Below are 12,489 nucleotides of genomic sequence, written 5' to 3'. Positions count from 1 at the left end.
CATCATCATCATCGGGAGCACCTGCAGCAGGCAGCGCCGGCCGGCCGGCGGGACGCAACCGCAATAGGCCCGGCCGGAGCCCACCAGGCAGGTGCTTGCTAGCCGGCGGACACGAAAGTGGACTCACCTCAGCGCCACGCGGACCGAACTCTCATCCTGACCCGCCGCGGCCGTCATGGTTCTGCCCCACGTGAGACGAACGTAACCCAAAATGAAGCCAGCTGCGTCGGCTTAGCGCCACCGGGTAGCCGCCGCCGCCATGTCAGCACAAACAGGGGCACCGGAGAAGCCTTTCTTATTCCTCGAGAAAGGGCTGAGACGTGACGTGACGTGGGGCGACGCGACGTGACGTGGACGCGTGTACCTGCGCCGCCGCCGGAGCATCCATCGCCGCGTGAGCGCGCACGCAAACAAACGTTTTTTTTTTTTCGCCCCGCCGCCGTCGCGCGCGCGCGCAGTGTCCAGGCGCGCCGGGGGGAGGGCAGCTGCAATGCGTCACGAGGCCACGCCCAACGTAGTGACGTCATAACCAGAAGTAGAGCGTCTTAAATGTTTCGTCATTGTCTGGAACTTTACATTAAAACGCTCTCTACCTCTAACAACAAAACAGCTGTGAAAACGATGATGCTGTGTTCCAAATTTAAGTTGTTTGATGAATCTGAATAAGCCTACGGCTTTGCATTTTGTTTATTATATATATATACAGTGCCCTCCATAATTATTGGCACCCCTGGTTGAGATGTGTTTTTTAGCTTCCAATTATTTTATTTTTTTTCTAAATAATATGGGACCTTAATGGAAAAAAAGAGAAAAATCCAACCTTCAATACAAGTGCATTTATTCAGTGGGGAAAAAATCCCACATAAAGAAATAATTATTTGACATCAAATAATGTGTGTCACAATTATTAGCACCCCTGGTGTTAATATTTTGTACAACCCCCTTTTGCCAACAAAACAGCACCTAATCTTCTCCTATAATGTTTCACAAGATGGGCAAAGACAGAAAGAGGGATTTTCAGCCATTCCTCTTTGCAGAATCTCTCTAAATCATCCAGAGACCTGGGTCCTCTCCTCTGTACTCTCCTTTTCAGCTCACCCACAGGTTCTCAATGGGGTTGAGGTCAGGGGACTGAGATGGCCATGGGAGGAGCTTGATTTTGTGTCTGGTGAACCATTTCTGTGTAGATTTGGCCATATGTTTAGGGTCATTGTCTTGCTGAAAGACCCAGTGACGACCCAGCTTCAGCTTTCGGGCAGAGGGCAACAGATTTTGATTTAAAATGTCCTGGTATTTCAAAGCATTCATGATGCCATGCACCCTAACAAGGTTCCCAGGGCCTTTGGAAGTGAAACAGCCCCACAGCATCACTGACCCACCCCCATACTTCACAGTGGGTATGAGGTGCTTTTCAGCATGCGCATCTTTCGTGGTACGCCAGACCCACTTAGAGTGTTTGTTGCCAAAAAGCTCAATCTTGGTCTCATCTGACCAAAGCACACGGTCCCAGTTGAAGCCCCAATACCGTTTGGCGAACTCCAGACGCTTGCGTTTATGATTGTGAGTGAGGAAAGGTTTTCTCCGTGCATGCCTCCCAAACAGCTTGTTGGCGTGTAGACAGCGCCTGATGGTTGATTTGGAGACTTTGTGACCCCAGGATGCTACCATTTGTTGTAATTCTGTAACAGTGAGCTTTGGAGATCTTTTGATTTCTCTTACCATCCTCCTCACTGTGCGTGGTGGCAAAATAAACTTGGGTCCTCGTCCAGGCTTATTTACCACTGTTCCAGTTGTTTTGAACTTCTTAATTATTCCTCTCACAGTGGATATGGGCAGCTGCAGTTGAGTGGCAATCTTCTTGTAGCCTCTGCCTGACCTGTGAAGGTCGACGCACATCTGCCTCACTTGTATGCTGTGTTCCTTTGTCTTTCCCATGTTTAAGAGTGGATAAGAGAAATGGCCTCGGTGTCACGTCATATTTATACCCCAGGGAAACAGGAAGTGATGAATTACTAATTAAATGTTCCTACGTACTCTGGTAAACTTTGTAAACTACTGTAGAAATGACAGAAATGCTTCAATTATATTTATTTCCTGGGAATTGTTAAGGGTGCCAATAATTGTGGAACAGGTGATTTAATGAAAAATAATTATTTTTTAGTCAGGGATTTTTTTATTTTCTTACAATTCATTTGAGTTGAAGGCTACATTTTCCTACAATTTTCAGTGTGACAGTATTCTTCTGCAATAAACACTGAATTTATTTTAAGGCTTTTAACACATCTCAACCAGGGGTGCCAATAATTATGGAGGGCACTGTATATATATATATATTTTTGTATTCTATTTTTATTATTTTGAACTTACAACCCCCTGGCGCTGTTTTGTACTGTTTTCATAATGTTTTATAATGTTTTATATTGTTGTTTGACTTATTGTTTGTAATTGTTGAAATTTATGAATAAACCTTTGAAAAAAAAAAAGTTTCTTCATTGTCTGGAACTTTACATTAAAACGCTCTCTACCTCTAACAACAAAAAAGCTGTGAAAACGATGATGCTGTGTTCCAAATTTAAGTTGTTTGATGAATCTGAATAAGCCTACGGCTTTGCATTTTGTTTATTATATATATATATTTTTTTTTGTATTCTATTTTTATTATTTTGAACTTACAACCCCCTGGCGCTGTTTTGTACTGTTTTCATAATGTTTTATAATGTTTTATATTGTTGTTTGACTTATTGTTTGTAATTGTTGAAATTTATGAATAAACCTTTAAAAAAAAAAAGTTTCTTCATTGTCTGGAACTTTACATTAAAACGCTCTCTACCTCTAACAACAAAAAAGCTGTGAAAACGATGATGCTGTGTTCCAAATTTAAGTTGTTTGATGAATCTGAATAAGCCTACGGCTTTGCATTTTGTTTATTATATATATATATTTTTGTATTCTATTTTTATTATTTTGAACTTACAACCCACTGGCGCTTTTTTGTACTGTTTTTATAATGTTTTATAATGTTTTATATTGTTGTTTGACTTATTGTTTGTAATTGTTGAAATTTATAAATAAACCTTTAAAAAAAAAAAATGTTTCGTCATTGTAAGACTGATTGTTAGATCAGTGCATCTTAACCTTGTTGGAGGTATGTGCATTCACCGAACTCTTCTTTAGCTAAAAATACAATTTAAATGTTTTTTTTCAAATTCAAGACAGTTACTGGTATATGTGTTTGGTAACACTTTAGTATGGGGAATATATTTTAAGTAATAAACACTTAAAGGCGTACTGAAATGAGATTTTCTTATTCAAACGGGGATGGCAGGTCCATTCTATGTGTCATACTTGATCATTTCGCGATATTGCCGTATTTTTGCTGTAAGTATTTAGTAGAGAACATCGATGATAAAGTTAGCAACTTTTGGTCGCTCATAAAAAAGCCCTGCCTGTACCGGAAGTAGCAGACGATGTGCGCGTGGTGTCACGGGTTGTGGAGCTCCTCACATCTGAAAAATTGTTTACATTCATGGCCACCAGCAGCGAGAGCGATTCAGCCCGAGAAAGCGACGATTTCCCCATTAATTGGAGCGGGGATGAAAGATTTGTGGGTGAGGAAAGTGAGAGTGAAGGATTAGAAAAAGAAAAAAAAGACGAGGGCAGTGGGAGCGATTCAGATGCTATTAGACACATTTACTAGGATAATTCTGTAAAATCCCTTATCTGCTTATTGTGTTACTAGTGTTTTAGTGGGATTATATGGTCGTACATGGACAACCTTAAAAGTCGGAGGGGTGTGGCCACGGGTGTGGTGACCGCCAGTGTCTCCGAGGGAAGCCACATTTCTCGACGAGGCGAAGGCAGCCGGTCAGGCCTGGCTGAAATTTTTTTTTTCCGTCCTCCACGGTGGAAGCATCTGACGGTCGGGGGCGGCCGGTGGGAGGAGGCAAGAGAGTCGCAGCTGCCTCTTTGACAGGTACAGGAGGAACGACGCAAGCTCTCCGCTCATGTCAACGGTACGAGCCGACTAATTACCACCATTTTCTCACCGAAACCTGCCAGTTGACATGTGGTAGGGAACCATGTTCGCTTGACCGCTCTGTTCCATAGTAAAGCTTCACCGTCATCTTTCGGGAATGTAAACAATGAAACACCGGCTGTGTTTGTGTTGCTAAGGGCAGCCGCAATACACCGCTTCCCACCTACAGCTTTCTTCTTTGACGTCTCCATTATTAATTGAACAAATTGCAAAAGATTCAGCAACACAGATGTCCAGAATACTGTTAATACGATTAAAGCAGGCGACTTATAGCTGGGATCGGGCTGGAACAAAATGTCTTCTACAATCCGAGACGTCACGTGCACGCGTCATCAAATTGATTTTTTCAACAGGACACTTTGTGCGAAATTTAAAATTGCAATTTAGTAAACTAAAAAGGCCGTATTGGCATGTGTTGCAATGTTAATATTTCATCATTGATGTATAAACTATTAGACTGCATGGTGGGTAGTAGTGGGTTTCAGTAGGCCTTTAATTTAGAGTTTTTGGACACCAGGGCAACATATTCTAAGTAGGGCTGCAACTAACTAATTTGATAATCGATTAATCTGTCGATTATCCATCCATCCATCCATCCATTTTCTGCCGCTTATTCCCGTTCGGGGTCGCGGGGGGCGCTGGCGCCTATCTCAGCTATAATCGGGCGGAAGGCGGGGTACACCCTGGACAAGTCGCCACCTCATCGCAGGGCCAACACAGATAGACAGACAACATTCACACTCACATTCACACACTAGGGCCAATTTAGTGTTGCCAATCAACCTATCCCCAGGTGCATGTCTTTGGAAGTGGGAGGAAGCCGGAGTACCCGGAGGGAACCCACGCATTCACGGGGAGAACATGCAAACTCCACACAGAAAGATCCCGAGCCTGGATTTGAACCCAGGACTGCAGGACCTTCGTATTGTGAGGCAGACGCACTAACCCCTCTGCCACCGTGAAGCCTCTGTCGATTATTACTTAGATTAATAATCGGATAAAAGAGACAAACCACATTTCTATCCTTTGCAGTATTTTATTGAAAAACAGCATACTGGCACCATACTTAGTTTGATTATTGTTTCTCAGCTGTTTGTAAATTTTGCAGCCCTAATTCTAAGTAACAAAGACTTAATTTTGAGTTACTTGGTTAGGGTTAGGGCCAGGGTTAGAGGGTTTGGGTTATAAGGCCATGCCGAATAAGGCATTAATACCTACTTAATAATGACTAGTTAATAGCCAATATGTTATAATTTGCACGTTAATAAGCAACTAATTGATGGTGAATATGTCCCCCATACTAAAGTGTTACCATGTTTTTTCACTGGTGCACAACCGTGCATGAATATCACCTTGTTCAAACAACAAAACCAACACAGTGCATAAACTCACAAAAAATTACTTCAGCTGTTGCCGTATCCGTAATACGCCGGTAGGGAAAAGTTTTTATTTACCCGATGAGTCGGGTGTGTCTTGACCTCTGCCGAACCCCTAGGGTTCGATCGAACCCAGGTTAAGAACCACTGGGTTAGATACAAGAAGGACTTTGATGTTACCTGCACCTTTTGTAAAATGCATCCAGAGACTGTTAACCACTTGTTTTGGACTTGAGAAAACACTCGATCACTATGGCAAGGCATCTGTCGCTTCATTCTGGACAATATTCATGAAGTGAAGTGAAGTGAATTATATTTATATAGCTCTTTTCTCGAGAGACTCAAAGCGCTTTACATAGTGAAACCCAATATCTAAGTTACATTTAAACCAGTGTGGGTGGCACTGGGAGCAGGTGGGTAAAGTGCCTTGCCCAAGGACACAACGGCAGTGACTAGAATGGCGGAAGGGGGAATCGAACCTGCAACCCTCAAGTTGCTAGCACGGCCACTCTATGCCGCCAAGTTTGTGCTTTGCTTTAAATATGTGATTTTTGGTTTTACACTGTATGAACAAAAAATTGAAAAGGAATTCTACCTTTGCAACCTCATTATTTTATTAGCTAAGTTTTATAGTCATAAATGTAAGTTTCTCAATACCCGACCTGTCTTTTGTGCCTATAAAGGCCTACTGAAACCCACTACTACCCACCACGCAGTCTGATAGTTTATATATCAATGATGAAATATTAACATTGCAACACATGCCAATACGGCCTTTTTAGTTTACTAAATTGCAATTTTAAATTTCCCGGGACATTTTTCTTGAAAATGTCGCGTAATGATGACGTGTACGCTTGACGTCACGGGCTGTTAGGAATATGAGCGCTGCACACACACACACAGCTAAAAGTCGTCTGCTTTAACGGCATAATTACACAGTATTTGGTAGATCTGTGTTGCTGAATCTTTTGCAATTTGTTCAATTAATATTGGAGAAGTCAAAGTAGAACAATGGAGTTGGGAAGCTTTAGCCTTTAGCCACACAAACACACGGTGATTCCTTGTTTAAAATTCCTGGAGGTGAAACTTTTCTATGGATCAGAGCGCGGTCAAGCAAACATGGATCCCGACCGAATGTCAACCGGCAGGTTTCGGTGAGAAAATTGTGGTTAAAAAGTCAGTTCTTACCGGAGAAAAGCTGAGCTTGTGCTGTCCATAGCTGCCGTCAAGAGACACCCTTCCGACTATCAGGTACTATTAAACTCACTAAAACGCTAGCAACACAATGGAAAGATAAGGGATTTCCCAGAATTAACCTAGTAAATGTGTCTAAAAACATCGGAATCCGTTCCAATGCAATCGCATTTTTTTTTTTTCTAGTCCGTCGCTATCAATATCCTCAAACCCGAATCTTTCATCCTCGCTCAAATTAAGGGGGAAATTGTCGTTTTCTTGGTCCGAATAGCACTTTTTATTGGAGGCTCCCATTAAAAACAATGTTAATATGTGAGGAGCCATCAAACATGTGACGTCATCGTCTGCGACTTCCGGTACAGGCAGGGCTTTTCTCTTAGCACCGAGAGTTGAAAACTTTATCGTGGATGTTCTCTACTAAATCCTTTCAGCAAAAATTTGGCAATATCGCGAAATGATCACATAGAATGGACCTGCTATCCCCGTTTAAATAAGAACATCTCATTTCAGTAGGCCTTTAAAACGCTTTCTACCTCTAACAACAAAAAAGCTGTGAAAACAATGATGCTGTGTTCTAAATTTAAGTTATTCAATGAATCTGAATGAGCCTATGGCTTTGCACTTTGTTTATTATATATATAATTTTTTTTAGTGGATTTTTGTTACTTTGAATTTCCAACCCCCTGGCGCTGTTTTGTACTGTTTTATAATGTTTTGTAATGTTTTATACTGTTGTTGAACTATTTTGATTATTGTTTCTCATTTGTTTGTTAATGTTGAAATTTATAAATAAACATTAAAAAAAAACGTTTTGTCATTGTTTTGTTTTTTGTTGTCTATTTTAGTCACTTTAAATTTACAACCCCTTGGCGCTGTCTTATTTTGTACATTTTTTTGTACTGTTCTTGTACTTGTAAATGTTAAAATTTATAAATAAAAGTAAAAAATGAAAAAGAATTAAAACTTTATTTTAAAACGCTTTCTAACTCTAAGAACCAAAAAGCTGTGAAAACTGAGGCTTTGCTCCAAATTTTGATTATTTATGGCACTTGTGTGAGCCTATGGCTTTACACTTTGTTACATATATATTTTGCGTTCTATTTTAGTTATAACTTAAACAAACTCAATAAAGTATACTTTGAGTTTTAACCCCCTGGCGCTGTTGTTTACAGTTTTTGTACTAGTTCTGTATTTGTTTTGATTATTATTATTTGATTGTACGTAACCGTTGCATATTATGAATAAAGTTTTATTTAAAAAAATGTTTTGTCATTGTTTTAAAAACACTCTCTACCTCTAACAACCAAAACGCTGTGAAAACTATGATGATGTGCTCCTAATTTGGATTATTTACGGACCTTGTGTGAGCCTATGGCTTTACATTTTGTTACTTGTATACATTTTGCATTCTATTTTAGTTATTTTATTGAATTGAGCTGTTTTGTACCATTTCTGTACTTGTTTTGTTTATTATTATTTATTGATTGTATGTAAATGTTGCATATTATGAATAAAGTTTAATGAAATTCTAAAAAAAAAAAAAAAAAAAAAAAGGGTCGTCATTGAAAGTAATAATAATTGTAATAATCCCGACTTTATAACAATGTACGTGCGTTATACGCGCGGTGGTTGTTAATGTGAATTTATTCTGTCTTTGTTTCAATTTGACAATGTTTTTAAATTCTTCCCGAGACTTTTATGAATGTACTGCCATCTAGTGGCTAAAACACGCTTTTTTTTTAAAGCGATAAGTATGCGAGTGTATTGATGCTTACAAAATACATAATTAGATATAATATTATAATACGGTTTGCATTTGCGATCACGGATTTTTTAAAACATACATTGCGTATTTTCTGGTCTAATATTAGGCATTTTCAAGCATAAAAGTGACTAAATGAAGTAAAAATGTCAATAGTACAGTAGTATTGGCCACCGGATGAGAATAAACCAAACAGAGCACGTTGTGCAGTCACGTGTCTTTTTTCACGAGTGCTTTCATATTATTTAAAAAAAAAAAAAAGGGGTATTTAGAAGGTATTGTTTATGCTAAATATTCGATTTTTAATAATTTATCCATCCATCCATCTTCTTACGCTTATCCGAGGTCGGGTCGCGGGGGCAGCAGCCTAAGCAGAGACCCAAACTTCCCTCTCCTCAGCCATTTCGTCCAGCTCCTCCCGGGGGATCCCGAGGCGTTCCCAGGCCAGCATAGTCTTCTTTATATTTTTTTAATATTCCACAGTCAAGCCCGGGAACAGGTACACACCTCAGAGTAATATTTCAAGCATTTAACGCATGCTATGGTTAGGATTTTAGCATGCTAACTTTTTTTTTTTTAAGCTAATTTAACAGGTATATGGTAAGTGTTTGGTATTTTACTAATGCTAACTGTAAGCATGTGAGCATAGTTATGTTAGCTTTTTTCCACTTACATTTTTGTTGCTTGACGCTATCTGGCCAGTGTGCTAACTGTTAGCATTTGTTATATTGTATATAATCAGCATTACAAATGTAAAGGTGACTATGTGGGTGTTTTTCATTTTTCGAATATACCACAGTCAAGCCCGGGAACAGGTACATACCTCAGAGTAATATTTCAAGCACTTAACGCATGTTATGGTTAGCATTTTAGCATGCTAGCTTTTTAAGCTAATTTAACAAGTATACGCTAGGTGTTTGATATTTCACTAATGGTAACTAAGCATAGTTATGTTAGCATGTTAGCTTTTTTCCACTCATATTTTTGTTGCTTTACGCTATCTGGCCAGCGTGCTAACTGTTAGCATTTGTTATATTGTATATAATCAGCATTACGTGTGTAAAGGTGACTATGTGGGTGTTTTTCATTTTTCGAATATACCACAGTCAAGCCCGGGAACAGGTACATACCTCAGAGTAATATTTCAAGCACTTAACGCATGTTATGGTTAGCATTTTAGCATGCTAGCTTTTTAAGCTAATTTAACAGGTATACACTAGGTGTTTGATATTTCACCAATGCTAACTGTAAGCATAGTGGTGTTAGCATGTTAGCTTTTTTCCACTCATATTTTTGTTGCTTGACGCTATCTGGCCAGTGTGCTAACTGTTAGCATTTGTTATATTGTATATATCCAGCACTACAAGTGTAAAAGTGACTATGTAGGTGTTTTTCATTTTTCGAATATACCACAGTCAAGACCGGGAACAGGTACACACCTCAGAGTAATATTTCAAGCATTTAACGCATGTTACGGTTAGCATTTTAGCACGCTAGCTTTTTTTGTTTTTAAGCTAATTTAACAGGTATATGCTATCTGTGTTGGCCCTGCGATGAGGTGGCGACTTGTCCAGGGTGTACCCCGCCTTCCGCCCGATTGTAGCTGAGATAGGCGCCAGCGCCCCCCGTGACCCCGAAAGGGAATAAGCGGTAGAAAATGGATGGATGGATGGATGGTAAGTGTTTGGTATTTTACTAATGTTAACTGTAAGCATGTGGGCATAGTTATGTTAGCTTTTTTCCACTTATATTTTTGTTGCTTGACGCTATCTGCCTAGCGTACTAACTGTTAGCATTTGTTATATTGTATATAGCCAGGATTACGAGTGTAAAAGTGACTATGTGGGTGTTTTTTTTATAGTGAGAGTGTTATCATAATAATAAAAACTTGTGTTAAAAAGGTTTTGTTTATGCTTTAGCTATGAAAATATTCAATTCATAAATAATTTCCATTTTTCGAATATACCACAGTCAGGCCCGGGAACAGGTACACACCTCGGAGTAATATATTTTAGTATTTAAGGTACGTTTTGGTTAGCATTTCAGCATGCTAACATAAGCATGCTAGCTTTTTTTTGTTAAACTAATTTTACAGGTATACACTGATTATCATGTATTTTGGTATTTCACTAATGATATACAATGTTGTTGTTAGCATAGTACTGTTAGCATGTTAGCTTTTTTTTGCTTACACTTTTGTAATGCTGTCTGGTCATTGTGCTAACTGTTAGCATTTGTAATATTGTATATATCGAGCATTACGAGTGTAAAGGTGACTGTGGGTGTTTTTTCATAACGAGAGTGCTATCATAATGTTAAAAACTTATATTTAGAAGGTTTTGTTTATGCTTTAGCTATAAAAATGTGCTACTTTCTATTTGGGGTTTATGTATTTACCTCGGCCAGGCCCGGGAACAGGTACACACCTCAGAGTAATATATTTTAGTATTTAAGTTATGCACGTTACAGTTAGCATTTCAGCATGCTAACATAAGCATGCTAGCTTTTTTAAAGCTAATTTAACAGGTATACAATGATTGTCATGAATTTTGGTATTTCACTAATGCAATACAATGTTATTGTTAGCATAGTACTGTTAGCATGACTTTTTTAAGCTAATTTAGGAGCTATAACCCAGAGTGTTATGTACTTTGGTATTTTACTAATGCTAACTAGGCATCTTATTGTTATCATGTTAGCATTAATATGCTAGCTCTTTTATATGGCATACATTACACCTCTGTCATGTTTTAGTACTTGATACTTGCTAATATTAACATGTTAGCATTGTAAAACAACATTTTCAGATATAAACCTAAATAATATATTTTAGTACTTCACGCATGTTACAGTTTGCATTTTGACACGCTAGCTTTTTTAAATATAGCTAATTTAGGAGCTATAACCCGGAGTATCATGTTCTTTGGTATTTCACTGATGCTAACTGTACACATGCTATTTTTAGCTACCTTTATAGGCACGGCGTGGCGCAGTGGAAGAGTGGCCGTGCGCAACCCGAGGGTCACTGGTTCAAATCCCACCTAGAACCAACTTCGTCACGTCCGTTGTGTCCTGAGCAAGACACTTCACCCTTGCTCCTGATGGGTGCTGGTTGGTGCCTTGCATGGCAGCTCCCTCCATCAGTGTGTGAATGTGTGTGTGAATGGGTAAATGTGGAAGTAGTGTCAAAGCGCTTTGAGTACCTTGAAGGTAGAAAAGCGCTATACAAGTACAACCCATTTATTTATTTATTTACATGAAACACCTAAATAATATTTTGGTACTTGATGCATGCTAATATTAACATGTTAATATTTTAAACAACATTTTCAGGTACACACCTCAGTGATATATTTTAGTACTTAACGCATGTTACAGGTCGCATTTTAGCATGCTTGCTTTTCAAGGTAATTTAGAAGCAATACGTGGGAGTGTCTTATATTTTGGCATTTCACTAATGCTAACTGTAAGCATGCTATTCTTAGCATTAGTATGCTAGATCTTTTTTAGCTAACTTTTTATAGGCATACTGTACACCTCAGTCATGTTTTAGTACTTGATACATGCTAATACTAATATGTTAGCATTGCAAAAAAAAAATTATTTCAGGTTCACACCTCAATAATATATTTTAGTACTTTTAAAACATTTGGCAGTTAGCATTTTGGCATGCTGACTTCTTTTTTTAAAGCTAATTTAGCAGCTATAACCCCAAAAGTGTTTTGTACGTTGGTATTTCACTCATGTTAACTGTAAGCTTGCTATTGTTAGCGTCAGTATGCTAGCTCTTTTCTTAGCTAACATTATATGGCATACACTACACCTCAGTCATGTTTAGTACTTGATACATGCTTATATTAATATGTTAGCATTGTAAAAAAAAATTTCAGGTTCACACCTCAATAATATATTTTACTACTTTTAACGTATTTGGCAGTTAGCATTTTTGGCATGCTGACTTCTTTTTTTTAAAGCTAATTTAGCAGCTATAACCCCAAAAGTGTAATGCACTTTGGTATTTCACTCATGCTAACTGTAAGCATGCTATTTTTAGCATGTTAGCATCAGTATGCTAGCTCTTTTTTTTAGCTAACATTATATGGCATACACTACACCTCAGT

General features: G+C 38.6%; 1 protein-coding gene across 6 annotated transcripts in view; it reads right to left on the bottom strand.

The window, feature by feature from the left end:
- Positions 1 to 432, bottom strand: part of kif21a (kinesin family member 21A) — a 99,121-nt gene extending 98,689 nt beyond the window's left edge. For 4 of the 6 annotated variants that reach the window (XM_061894445.1, XM_061894446.1, XM_061894449.1 and 1 more), the window contains exon 1: positions 128 to 431. In XM_061894445.1, the coding sequence (XP_061750429.1) occupies positions 128 to 177 (50 nt within the window). In that variant the 5' untranslated portion in view covers positions 178 to 431. Of the gene's footprint in view, positions 1 to 127 lie in introns of all 6 variants that reach the window. The other 2 variants (XM_061894444.1, XM_061894447.1) reach the window with 1 other exon arrangement.
- Positions 433 to 12,489: the final 12,057 nt, after the last annotated feature.

This window comes from Nerophis ophidion, linkage group LG03 (genome assembly GCF_033978795.1).
Source record: "Nerophis ophidion isolate RoL-2023_Sa linkage group LG03, RoL_Noph_v1.0, whole genome shotgun sequence".
NCBI classification, from domain to species: domain Eukaryota; kingdom Metazoa; phylum Chordata; class Actinopteri; order Syngnathiformes; family Syngnathidae; genus Nerophis; species Nerophis ophidion.
The sequence above is the reverse complement of the archived record's forward strand: the minus strand, read 5'-3'. Positions and strand labels throughout refer to the sequence as shown.